The sequence below is a fragment of the Dermochelys coriacea genome, chromosome 9, assembly GCF_009764565.3.
Source record: "Dermochelys coriacea isolate rDerCor1 chromosome 9, rDerCor1.pri.v4, whole genome shotgun sequence".
Classification (NCBI taxonomy): Eukaryota; Metazoa; Chordata; order Testudines; family Dermochelyidae; genus Dermochelys; species Dermochelys coriacea.
In genome coordinates, this window is record NC_050076.1 from 82,941,569 (window position 1) to 82,954,564 (window position 12,996).

General features: G+C 43.8%; 1 protein-coding gene across 1 annotated transcript in view; it reads left to right on the forward strand.

The window, feature by feature from the left end:
* Positions 1-4,791: 4,791 nt before the first annotated feature.
* CHIC1 (cysteine rich hydrophobic domain 1) overlaps positions 4,792-12,996 on the forward strand; it is a 28,649-nt gene continuing 20,444 nt past the window's right edge. Inside the window, exon 1 of the mRNA XM_038417133.2 lies at positions 4,792-5,072. Within this exon, the coding sequence (XP_038273061.1) occupies positions 4,828-5,072 (245 nt within the window). The 5' untranslated portion in view covers positions 4,792-4,827. The remainder of the gene's footprint in view (positions 5,073-12,996) is intronic.

Sequence of the window (12,996 nt, forward strand, 5' to 3'; positions counted from 1 at the left end):
GCAATAATTTCTCGATTTAATCCTTTGTTTTAATCTGAATCCTCACCTGTCTGGAATTGTGGTTCCAGGTGGTAGACAGCAATGCCTTATCCCTGCAACATGAGAAAGTTAATTTGGACACACATTGTTGGAAGCCCCATCCATCCACACTAATAAATATTCTGACATGGTAGTTTTCATAGAATCATAGGACTGGAAGGGACCTCGAGAGGTCATCTAGTCCAGTCCCCTACACACATGGCAGGACTAAGTATTATCTAGACCATCCCTGACAGGTGTTTATCTAACCTGCTCTTAAAAATCTCCATTAATGGTGTCATAAATATAAAGGGAAGGGTAACCACCTTTCCCTATACAGTGCTATAAAATTCCTCCTGGCCAGAGGCAAAGTCCTTTTACCTGTAAAGGGTTAAGAAGCTCAGGTAACCTGGCTGGCACCTGGCCCAAAATGACCAATGAGGGGACAAGATACTTTCAAATCTGGAGGGGGGGGGAAGGCTTTTGTCTGTCTGTGTGATACCTTTGCCGGGAACAGATCAAGGATGCAAGCCCTCCAACTCCTGTAAAGTTAGTAAGTAAAATAGCTAGGAAATGCATTAGGTTTTCTTTGTTTTGGCTTGTGAAATTCGCTGTGCTGGAGGAGATGTGTATTCCTGTTTTTGCGTCTTTTTGTAACTTAAGGTTTTGCCTAGAGGGATTCTCTATGTTTTGAATCTGACTGCCTGTAAGATTATCTTCCATTCTGATCTTACAGAGTTGTTCTCTTATCTTTTTTTCTTCTTCTTATAAAGATTTTTAAGAATCTGATTGGGGTTTTTGGGTCTTAAAAAATCCAAGGCTGGTTTGTGCTCACCTTCTTTATTCTCATGCCTCCCCAGAAAAGGGCGTGTAAGGCCTCGGGGGATATTTTGGGAAAATAGGAACTCCAAGTCGTCCTTTCCCTGTTCTTTGTCTAAATCACTTGGTGGCAGCATACTGTTCAAAGACAAGACAAAATTTGTACCTTGGGAAAGTTTTTAACCTAAGATGGTAAAAATAAGCTTAGGGGGTTTTTCATGCGGGTCCCCACATCTATACCCTAGAGTTCAGAGTGGGGAGGGAACCCTGACAGATGGAGATTCCATAACCTCCCTAGGCAATTTATTCCAGTGCTTAACCATCCTGACAGTTAGGAAGTTTTTCCTAATGTCCAGCCTAAACATCCCTTGCTGCAATTTAAGCCCATTGCTTCTTCCCTTCCTATCCTCAGAGGTTAAGAACAATTTTTCTTCCTCTCTCCTTTTACGTACTTGAAAACTGTTATCATGTCCACTCTCAGTCTTCTCTTTTGTAGACTAAACAAACCCAGTTTTTTCAATCTTCCCTCATAGGTCATGTTTTCTAGACCTTTAATCATTTTGTTGCTGTTCTCTGGACTTTCTCCAATTTGTCCACATCTTTCCTGAAATGTGGCACCCAGAACTGGACACAATCCTAACAAGTTTTCACCCAGGTTATTACAGACCTGTACTGCAAAGGTAATAGTAGCTAGCTACTTTTCCCACGAAGCCACAATTCTTGACCAGTCACACTGTTGCACACTCCTTTCAACACTTCTACCTGCAAATGAATGCTAATTAGACATCTTCTAAACATCTGTCGTGTGCATTAGTATGAAGAGTGCTGGTTGTTGCTCTGACATTTAGTTTTATTAGAGACACAAGGTGGGTGAGGCAATATCTTTTATTGAACCAAACTCACTAATTTAATTAATTAGTATTCTGCAGGTATTGAGGCTGGAAATTGCTAGTACATAAGTGCTCTGGTTCTAAACTGTTCCACTGATTGACTTGAAACAACTCCAAGACAGAATTATTCTGCTGCTCTGCAATAGCTCACACATAAACTTGAAACATAAACTCAGAATCTGCTTTTTTCTTCTTGAGTCATGTTGACCAAGAGGAGAGCAGGGTTTTGCCCCCTGCAGTTATATTTTAAACAACACCAGAAACCCTATAGCTTCAAGAACAGTCCACCAGAACTGCCAGAGCTGAGGAGAGTCTAACATAAAGGATAACACTATAGTATTGTTGCATTACACCTATCTAGGCCATGTACTGCATTATAAAGATGTTCTGTGCTATGACTAATAGATGGTCATATCTTTTGGGTCAGTTAACACCACCAAAATTAGCCACCACGTATTTATCTTACCCCATTGTAATATAATACTACAACTAGGCTTGGGAGGGTTAGATTTTTATTAATAAATGTTAATAAAGGTTGATTTCACAATACACATACAAACCAACAAAAATATTTCCATCAATACTAACTGAAGTTTACGGATAAGTAAAGTAAGAAAAATGCTGCTTGACAAATGACATATAATGTTAACGATCCATTATTTGCATATGACAAGAGGAAAGCTTACCCAGGTGTCTAACTTATCAAACAATCCAGAACATAAAATTTCATTTCTTTTAAAAATCTATGATTATAGAACACTTTCTTCCTAGGTTATGAAGAAAATTTTCCAAATATGAATCATTACAGAGCTATCTTCCCAAGTCTGCAAGCTGACTCCTCTGTATCTCCACTGCTGATAGTTTGATCAAGCAGCAGAAACTGACAAGACTCTAACCAATATCACCTTGCTATTCAGAACCCTGTGGGTAGCTAGCAGAGAAACAATCCAGAAGCATGCTGGTTCCACCTTGCTGCTACTTTGGAAAACCATGAAGAGTAGCAAAGGCAGGTAATGGAACTATTAACCATGGAGAACACCCCCAAACACAAACAAAAGGCAGCTCGGGGTGCAGACCCATTCCCCCTCTTTCACCTCCATTTCTGGGAAGAAGTGGAAAGTGAGCTACTTCCTTCTAGCACCTTCAAACATGACTTTTGTTAACCAGGCAAAGATGGGGATTGAAGACAGCACTCTGGTAGGAATCTAAGGACTTGTCTACACCACCACGCTGGGTCGATCTAAGGTATGCAACTTCAGCTACATGAAAAACATAGCTGAAGTCGACGTACTTAGATCTACTTACTGCGGTGTCTTCACTGTGGTAAGTCGACAGCTGACGCCCTCCCATCAACTCCACTTGCGCTCCTCATTCATGGAGTACCGGAGTTGATGGAAGAGCGCTCAGTGATTGATTTATCATGTCTATACTATACTATACTAATCACTGCCCACCGATCTGGCAGGTGGACAAGCCCTAATATGCCCCTTTCCGGCACCTGGAGCAAAAGTGGGACTTCACCATGGCATCACTTTTGGATCTCCCTGGCAAGGGTTCCCTTTTTCATTGCCTCTGATTAATAGTAAATGTCCAGTAAACTCTTTAGCATTAGTGGCCTAGTGAACTGCATGCTGCAATTCATTTGGCTGTCTAATACAGACCCTCAGGGTCTTGTGAATGTTAATTGTAAGGCACCTTCAGAATGCTGTATGCCAAGTATTGTACGTCATACTCCCCCCAGTGTTGTTATGGTTTGGGACTTTGGCTAAACAGTACTCAGAGTAGTGGAAATGTTAACAAATCAGTGGTCCTCCTCGCAGGAGCTATTTCACCTATGGCTACTCTCTACTTTTGCTATTCCTGGAGTCTTTCCTATAGGGCTTTATTTCCTTGTCAGCCCTATCTTCCCCTTTGCTCATGCCCCAAGCTACTTCAATAGATTCTCTGTTTCCCCAGTGCTGCTCCAAACTTCAGTTTCTATCCTTTGGATAACCACATAGCCTCCAGCCCATGAACAATCACCATTATTTCCCCTTCCCATCCTCCTCACATTGGCTATCTAGCCATTTTTTTGTCTAAACCTCTTTAGTCTGGATAAACAAAAGCAGTGGTGGAAAGCACAGATGCTGTGGGCCAAGAATACAAGCTCTCTCTAATTAAATGGCAAGTCACTGGCAGAAAAAGGTAGGAGTAAAAGATAAATCACCAAAAACTGCAATGCTGACAAACCAGAGGATAATAGCAGAGAGTGCCACTGGATCCCTGGCACAGAGGTGCCAGTTATCTGTTCAAAGTTAATATTATTCATCCAGGACCTAAAGAAATAGCGCATTGACTCATGATTGCTATGCTTTCCTGCTGTAGAAAGTCCTTGAGGTGACATGCACTGAAATGCTTACAAAAGCATGCAGGAACACAAGCAGTGTGACCTAATGAACCAGAACTCAGTTGAACTGGGTTTTATTTCCAGCTCTGCCAAGAGGCAGCTGGAGCTGGGTGACCTTGGGCAAGTCATTTCGCCTCTCTGTGCCTCAGTTTCCCCCCTCTGCAGAACAGGGCTGCTGATAACGGTCTCCTCTGTAAAGCCGACAGCGCGCGAGCGGTCACTGGTACGGTAAGGGGCACCCACACCTGCCAGGGCAGGAGGAGTTTCTAAGCGCTGGTGGCACTTCCTTCCCAACGGAGCTGCCGCTGCGGGACTCTGCCAGCCCCGGGCAGCCGCTCAGAACGGCGGGGTGCCGCTGCCCCGGGGCACCCCGCCAGAGGCCCGGAGGGCTCGCTGCTTTCTGAGGCACCAGGCGCGGGCTACGGCCGAGGCTCTGGGGGGGCTGCTGCTGCGCGCCCGCCTCTCCGAGAGAGCCGGGGCTCACACCCCACAGCCACCCTCACCTGGGCCACCCCTAGCCTAGCCTAGCCTAGCCTGCCCTCCCCCCCTTTACACACAGGCGGCGGGGCCTTGGCTGCCAGGACCTGACAGGGCCCTGGGCGGCGGCGGCGGCGGCGGCGGCGGGGGCGGGGGGGGGCTGCCCCCACCCTGCTTTGCTGGGAACCGGGCGAGATAGACGCACTCACGCCTAGGAACTAGCCGAGCCGGACGCGCATGCGCCCTCCACGACAGGCCCGAGCCCCGCCCCGCTCGGGTCAGTGCGCACGCGCACTGGGCGTTTCGGTGGGGGCGAGGGGGGGGGAGATGAGCGTACTGCTCCCCAATATGGCAGACTTCGACACTATCTATGAGCTGGAGGAGGAGGAGGAGTCCGAGCCGGTGGTGAGGAGCCAGGAGCTGCCCCGGCCCCGAGACGCGCCAGACCCTGTGGCGGTACGGGGCGCCGGGCACATCACCGTGTAAGGCGTAGGGGCTTATGGGGGCGGGGGCGAGTGAGGGGCGGTGGGCAGGTGGAGGGGGGCCTGAGGGAGCGTGGGCAGGACCCCCCCCCCGCGGGGGGGGGGGGAGGGGAGCTGCCCCGCTCAGAGTCCTTGCTAGCTGCCTTGCTGAGCCGTCGGATCCGTGCTGGCGAGGCTGCGGCTGCTGCTGTGGGTGGAGGTGATCAGGGAGAGTTCTTGGCTTCAGGCTGCTCTGTCAACAGTACGACGAACAATGCCGCAAAAGTAGCTCCCTGCCTAAGGGCTTTGTGACTATGGCTCTGGCTGCCTTACATCTTTATTTCTTTTTTTGTATGCTTTGCCTTAGGCTGGGAAATATCCTATTTTCCAGCAACTTGGGCCAACCAAAAACTCTGTCTGGACACGTGAAATTCACGTATCTATTATCTGCAGAAAAAACAGCCGACCAGCACGTAATATCTTAGGTTCATTGCCCGAGACTGAAAATAGTTCCTGCCTGGCTTAACCTTTAAACACTACAAGACAACAGAATCAATGGATGATTTAAGTGTCTATCCCCACAATTTTACTATATTCCTTCTTGGGCTCAACTCAGCCATTGGGTCCCCACACTGTACTGCAGAGAGGGGACATCAGGCTATGTTGTATTGTAAATTTTAAAAATTTGAGTTACGGAGTTTGATTTTTACTATTTTTACCATGGGCAGTTCAGAAGTTTTATAATTAGAAAATCTGAAACAAAATTAAATAAATTCAGGAGTTTTGCCAGTATTTTATAGTATCATAATACATAGAATGATCAAGCAGCATAACCCCTGTTATGTCAACTGTTTAAAAATAGGCCACTTCTTACCAGTGAAGAAATTGAACATAAGGCTGCGTACAAATTATAATTTATCTTACACACTAAATGGGATGGGGAATTATTAGTATTTCACATTTGTGTATTGTATAACTCCATAAACCATGTTTCATCTTGTGCTTGTGTTCAGACTGTTAAAAGACAATGCATTTCTCTCTGTGGTGTGATCTAATAGTTCGAATCAAAGACAAGGGAAATAAGAGGATCTTGCATCCTGATAGAACCAAAACTAGATTTGATACCAGGGCTTCGGAGCGCAACCCGCGGAGCAGCGGAGCTGCAGGTTTTTGCCTGGAGCTGGAGCGGAGACAGAGCACAGCTCCAAAGCCTTGTTTGATACTGTGTCTATCTGTAAATCCGCAAATCTGGTTTGGTTTGAGCTAATATTTATGTACAGGTTGTCTCATGGCACCACAGAATTTCTGCTTGTGCTGATGGAGATCCTCTCTATGATGACATTATTCTCCAATGCATTCTTTTATTTATATTTTTGTTGTGTACTGGGAGCTTTCAAAACACAAAAATACAAAGTTCCTGCCCCAAATAGCAGTCTAAAAAGGACAAAGGGTGGGGATAAAAGAGATGTAATGCAGCAGCAAAATGATTGGAATGATAGGCACATGTCTTACTAATTATGCAGTTAGTATTTAAAGCATGTTTTAAATAAAAATTAGCCTCAATCACACATTTGCTTACTTCTCCCACAACTATCTTTGTGCTCTCTTCCCTAATGCTTGTATTGCATCAGTGCCTTCACTGAACTAATCCTTAGATCTGCTTCTCTTTCAGTTCCCTTCTCACAACCCAGCTCTAGTATGATACCTACAAGAAATCTGCCATCTAGTGATGTCTAAGTCAGGGGTAAAAGAAAGCAATATGTTAAATGATTCAGTATCATCAAGTTGTGTACTTGGCCTATATAACTGCATGATCTTATTGTTGGTATTCTCATCCTCTCTCCCAACCTCTTTGAATAAGAAAGGTATGGCAAATAGAAATGCTGGTATAGTGGTCTTTATTTCCTAGTCCCAGTCATATGATACAGATCACTCTTGCATCTTAAATCACCTCAAACTAATACCACCGGTTAATAAACACAGTCAATTAATAAAATTCAAATAGCCTCTAGAAGGTCAGAGTAGGAGATGCTGACCCCCTGGCAAATGAGAACTACTGTGCCTCTTAATGGACTCTGTCAGTACATGCTATCTCTGAACTTTAGTCACTTTGTGATCATAAAGCCACTTCTTCTGTTGGAAACAATACCTTTCAGAAGTGGCCTGTTGGATACGTCACCAGGAGGCTTGTTTGTCTCTAGAAGATGCCTAGAATGCTCCTAGTAGCACTCCTGTTCTGACAGAAGTAATACAAGTTCACCTAGTCAGTAAAAAACACAGGGAGACACAGAGACTCATTGTACTCCTTGGGTTTTATTTTGATGTCTTCTGTTCTTCCTTTAGAACTGCCCCCATGGATGGTTATTATGTATGATCCTGGTACAAATGATATAACGTATCTTGTCAGGTTGCCAGCCATGTTGGAATCTTGGCATTATCTACCACTTGCAATGGGGCAGAAGATAATTGTTCTTATTCTCATCTAACCTTCTGGTCCAGTTTCCCTGAATGTAATTACTTGAGGGTTAATAGGCTCAAGAAACTTGTTAGATATTGGGCATAAAACCTTAGCACCGTTGTGATCCCACTTTAAGGTAGCCTGCAATATGCTACAGGACTAAATATGGATCTCCGGATTCCACCAAGGCCTTTTTTTTATCAAGTTTTTTGCTATGTTTACTGATTCTTCTGCTAACCTTTTGTCTGTGCGTTTTAAGGGCTAGATAGACATAGTGTTCTTCAGCTGATATTATAGTGGGTGCTAGTTGCAACCTGTATGTTTCGGTTGCCTAACACTTTCAGTTTTAAAAGATAGGAAATGCCTGTGCCACCTTAATTCTGCCCCTTTTGCATATGCATTATCGTATGATCTTTAATGGCATCATATACTATTTTTTCCACAAGACCCCTGCATATATTGTACAGGATGGATGGTGATCAGGGAATGAGGAAACTGTTCGGTATCTTTTTATCCTCAGCATTCATCTTTGCCTTGTTTACTTCATACCATTGAAACCCTATACCAAATATAAAATTAACTATTCCCTCATGGCCTTTACTGGACCACTCATTGCTGCAGAATCTGAGTGCATCACAAATATTCATGAATGTATCTCCACATCTGTCAGCAAGATTCCTAGAATTCTCCCCATTTTACAGATGGAGAAACTGAGTTGGAAACTTATCTGAGGCCACACATTGAATTAGTGGCAGAGGCAGAATTCAGGATCTCCTGTCTACCAAATCTATGCTAATACCTTACTATCAGAGATGTTAAGCATCCACAACTCCCACTGATTTCAGTGGCAGTCGTGAATGGTCATTAATTTTGCACATCAGATCCCATGTGTGTCAAGTTGCACACCTGCAGAACAACACAGAGTTAGTGGCCACCTACTAAAATTTTCATTTAAATGACTTATAGGACAAATACTTAGTTTCATCTGGCAAAAACTACTTTGCTTCACTTGCTGTTTTTAGAGTTGCTAGGGGATAACTATGATCTGTGTCTATTGTGACTGGAGAAAGCCAATGAGGAAGTGCTAGAGCCACTAATGCAGTTGATTACTAGTCTCCTTGCACAGGCCCCTCTTAAATAGTTTATGGTTTGCTCCTTACTCAAGACTCCATCTCTTGAAGCTGACAGCCTCTTCACTTATTGTTGTGTTCCCATTCTTCCTCCTCTGGTGATGATGAACTCATTTTGTGAACTTGGACAAGTACTCAACCTTCTTATGGCATATGCCTATCTATACTGAGGCTTGGAAGGATTAGATTTTTTACCAGTAAATATCAGTGAACATCAATTTCACTGTATATACACAAACCAACAGTCAAAATTTCAGTTGTGGAAATATTTTTTATCAGACAGGCAAAGTAAGAAAAACGTTGCTTGAGAACTTAAGGTTTTGATTTAAGGATATTTACTTTGTATCTTTTGACATGTGATAACTTTGTACAACTGTGAAGATTTAAATCCATAAAAATTGAAAAAATGATTACAAATAAACACTATTATCTGTAAAATTATTTTAAAAAATCAAATTCTACCAAGCTTATCTATGTACAGGTTTTTGACATAATCACACAACAGTCTCATAAGCAAACTAGGGAAATGTGGTCTAGATGCAATTACTATAAGGTGAGTGCACAACTAGTTGAAAGACCATACTCAGAGAGCAGTTATAAAATATCAGTGGTTCGCTGTCAAACTGGGAGGGTGTATCTAGTGGGACCCTGTAGGGTTCAGTCTGGGGTCTGGTATTAGTCAATATTTTCATTAATGACTTGGGTAATGGAGTGGTGAGTCTGCCTGTAAAATTTGTGGATGGCACCAAGCTGGGAGGGGTAGCAGGCACTTTGGAGGATAGGATTAGAATTCAAAATGACCTTGACAAATTAGAGAGTTGGTCTGAAATCAAGAAGAAATTCAATAAAGACAAATGCCAAGTACTTCACTTAGGAAGGAAAAATCAAATTCACAACTATAAAATGGGAAATAACTGGCTAGGTGGTGGTACTGTTGAAAAGCATTTGGGGTTATAATATTATCACAAATTGAATATGAGTCAGTGTGATGCAGTTGAAGAGAAGACTAATATCATTCTGGGGTGTATTAACAGGAGTTTCATAATTAAGACACGGGAGGTAATTGTCCCATCTTCTTGTCACTGGTGAGGCCTCAGCTGGAGTACTGTGTCCAGTTCTGGGTGCCACACTTTAAGGAAGATGTGGACAAATTGGAGAGGGTCCAGAGCACCACAACAAACTGGATAAAAGGTTTAGAAAACCTGACCTATTGAGGAAAGATGAAAAAAACTGGGCATGCTTAGTCATGTAAAAAGAAGATTAAGGAGAGACCTGATAACAGTATTCAAATATGTTCAGGACTGTTATGAAGAGACAGTGATCAGGTTTTCTCTACCTCCACTGAAGGTAGGACAAGAAGTAATGTGCTTAATTTGCAGCAAGGGAGTTTAAGGTAGATATGAGGAAGAACTTTCTAACTATAAATGTATTTAAGCTCTGGAATAGGCTGCCAAAGGACGCGGTCGAATCCCTGTCATTGGAAGTTTTTAAGAACAGGTTGGGCAAACGTGAGGGGATGGTCTAGGTTTATTTGGCCCTGCCTTAGGGCAAGGGGCTGGACTGGATGACTTTTTGAGGTCCCTTCCAGCCTGACATTTCTATGATTCTATGTTATAATTCACACACATGTCGTAGAAAGCCTGCCTTCTAGTGGTGGACTCAGAGACTGCAAACCACTCAACAAAGAGAATATTAAGGGGTGACTAGATTACAGTTTGTAAGTATCTAAACGGGAAACAAATATTTAATAATAGACTCTTCAAACTATCAGAGAAAGGTACACAATCCAATGACTGAAAGTTGAAGCTAATCAAATTCAGACTTGAAATAAGCCATACATTTTTGACACTGAGAGTAATTAACCATTGGAATAATTTGCCAAGGGTCATGGTGGATTTTCCATCACTGACAATTTTTAAATCAAGATTGAATGTTTTTCTAAAACTGCTCTAGGAATTTCATTTGGGGAAATTCCATGGCCTGTATTATAGAGTACATTAGACTAGATGAACACAGTGGTCCCTTCTGGCCTTGGAATCTGTGGGTCTGAATTCAGGGCTCGGAAATTATTGTTGCTAGTAGGCTTGTTGAATGGCTTCCCTGGCTGCTGTGAATGGGGATTTTGATTATCTGAGAGCTGCATTTTAGAACTTGAAGCATGGCTCTTAGAGGGAACTTCTAGGCTCCCAGTAGTAAAAGTATGCTAGAACACTGCAAGCAACTGCTGTCTAAACTTACTAGTATTTAGCATAGTTGTCTTGTCTTCCCAAAGTAGACAAGGTCTCAGACATCTCATCTGTAAAAATCATAGAATCATAGAATCATAGAATATCAGGGTTGGAAGGGACCCCAGAAGGTCATCTAGTCCAACCCCCTGCTCAAAGCAGGACCAAGTCCCAGTTAAATCATCCTAGCCAGGGCTTTGTCAAGCCTGACCTTAAAAACCTCTAAGGAAGGAGATTCTACCACCTCCCTAGGTAACGCATTCCAGTGTTTCACCACCCTCTTAGTGAAAAAGTTTTTCCTAATATCCAATCTAAACCTCCCCCATTGCAACTTGAGACCATTACTCCTCGTTCTGTCATCTGCTACCATTGAGAACAGTCTAGAGCCATCCTCTTTGAAACCCCCTTTCAGGTAGTTGAAAGCAGCTATCAAATCCCCCCTCATTCTTCTCTTCTGCAGACTAAACAATCCCAGCTCCCTCAGCCTCTCCTCATAAGTCATGTGCTCTAGACCCCTAATCATTTTTGTTGCCCTTCGCTGTACTCTTTCCAATTTATCCACATCCTTCTTGTAGTGTGGGGCCCAAAACTGGACACAGTACTCCAGATGAGGCCTCACCAGTGTCGAATAGAGGGGAACGATCACGTCCCTCGATCTGCTCGCTATGCCCCTACTTATACATCCCAAAATGCCATTGGCCTTCTTGGCAACAAGAGCACACTGCTGACTCATATCCAGCTTCTCGTCCACTGTCACCCCTAGGTCCTTTTCCGCAGAACTGCTGCCGAGCCATTCGGTCCCTAGTCTGTAGCGGTGCATTGGATTCTTCCATCCTAAGTGCAGGACCCTGCACTTATCCTTATTGAACCTCATTAGATTTCTTTTGGCCCAATCTTCCAATTTGTCTAGGTCCTTCTGTATCCTATCCCTCCCCTCCAGCGTATCTACCACTCCTCCCAGTTTAGTATCATCCGCAAATTTGCTGAGAGTGCAATCCACACCATCCTCCAGATCATTTATGAAGATATTGAACAAAACGGGCCCCAGGACCGACCCCTGGGGCACTCCACTTGACACCGGCTGCCAACTAGACATGGAGCCATTGATCACTACCCGTTGAGCCCGACAATCTAGCCAGCTTTCTACCCACCTTATAGTGCATTCATCCAGCCCATACTTCCTTAACTTGCTGACAAGAATGCTGTGGGAGACCGTGTCAAAAGCTTTGCTAAAGTCAAGAAACAATACATCCACTGCTTTCCCTTCATCCACAGAACCAGTAATCTCATCATAAAAGGCGATTAGATTAGTCAGGCATGACCTTCCCTTGGTGAATCCATGCTGACTGTTCCTGATCACTTTCCTCTCCTCTAAGTGCTTCAGGATTGATTCTTTGAGGACCTGCTCCATGATTTTTCCAGGGACTGAGGTGAGGCTGACCGGCCTGTAGTTCCCAGGATCCTCCTTCTTCCCTTTTTTAAAGATGGGCACTACATTAGCCTTTTTCCAGTCATCCGGGACTTCCCCCGTTCGCCACGAGTTTTCAAAGATAATGGCCAAGGGCTCTGCAATCACAGCCGCCAATTCCCTCAGCACTCTCGGATGCAATTCGTCCGGCCCCATGGACTTGTGCACGTCCAGCTTTTCTAAATAGTCCCTAACCACCTCTATCTCTACAGAGGGCTGGCCATCTCTTCCCCATTTTGTGATGCCCAGCACAGCAGTCTGGGAGCTGACCTTGTTAGTGAAAACAGAGGCAAAAAAAGCATTGAGTACATTAGCTTTTTCCACATCCTCTGTCACTAGCTTGCCTCCCTCATTCAGTAAGGGGCCCACACTTTCCTTGGCTTTCTTCTTGTTGCCAACATACCTGAAGAAACCCTTCTTGTTACTCTTGACATCTCTTGCTAGCTGCAGCTCCAGGTGCGATTTGGCCCTCCTGATATCTTTCCTACATGCCCGAGCAATATTTTTATACTCTTCCCTGGTCATATGTCCAACCTTCCACTTCTTGTAAGCTTCTTTTTTATGTTTAAGATCCGCTAGGATTTCACCATTAAGCCAAGCTGGTCGCCTGCCATATTTACTATTCTTTCGACTCATCGGGATGGTTTGTCCCTGTAACCTCAAC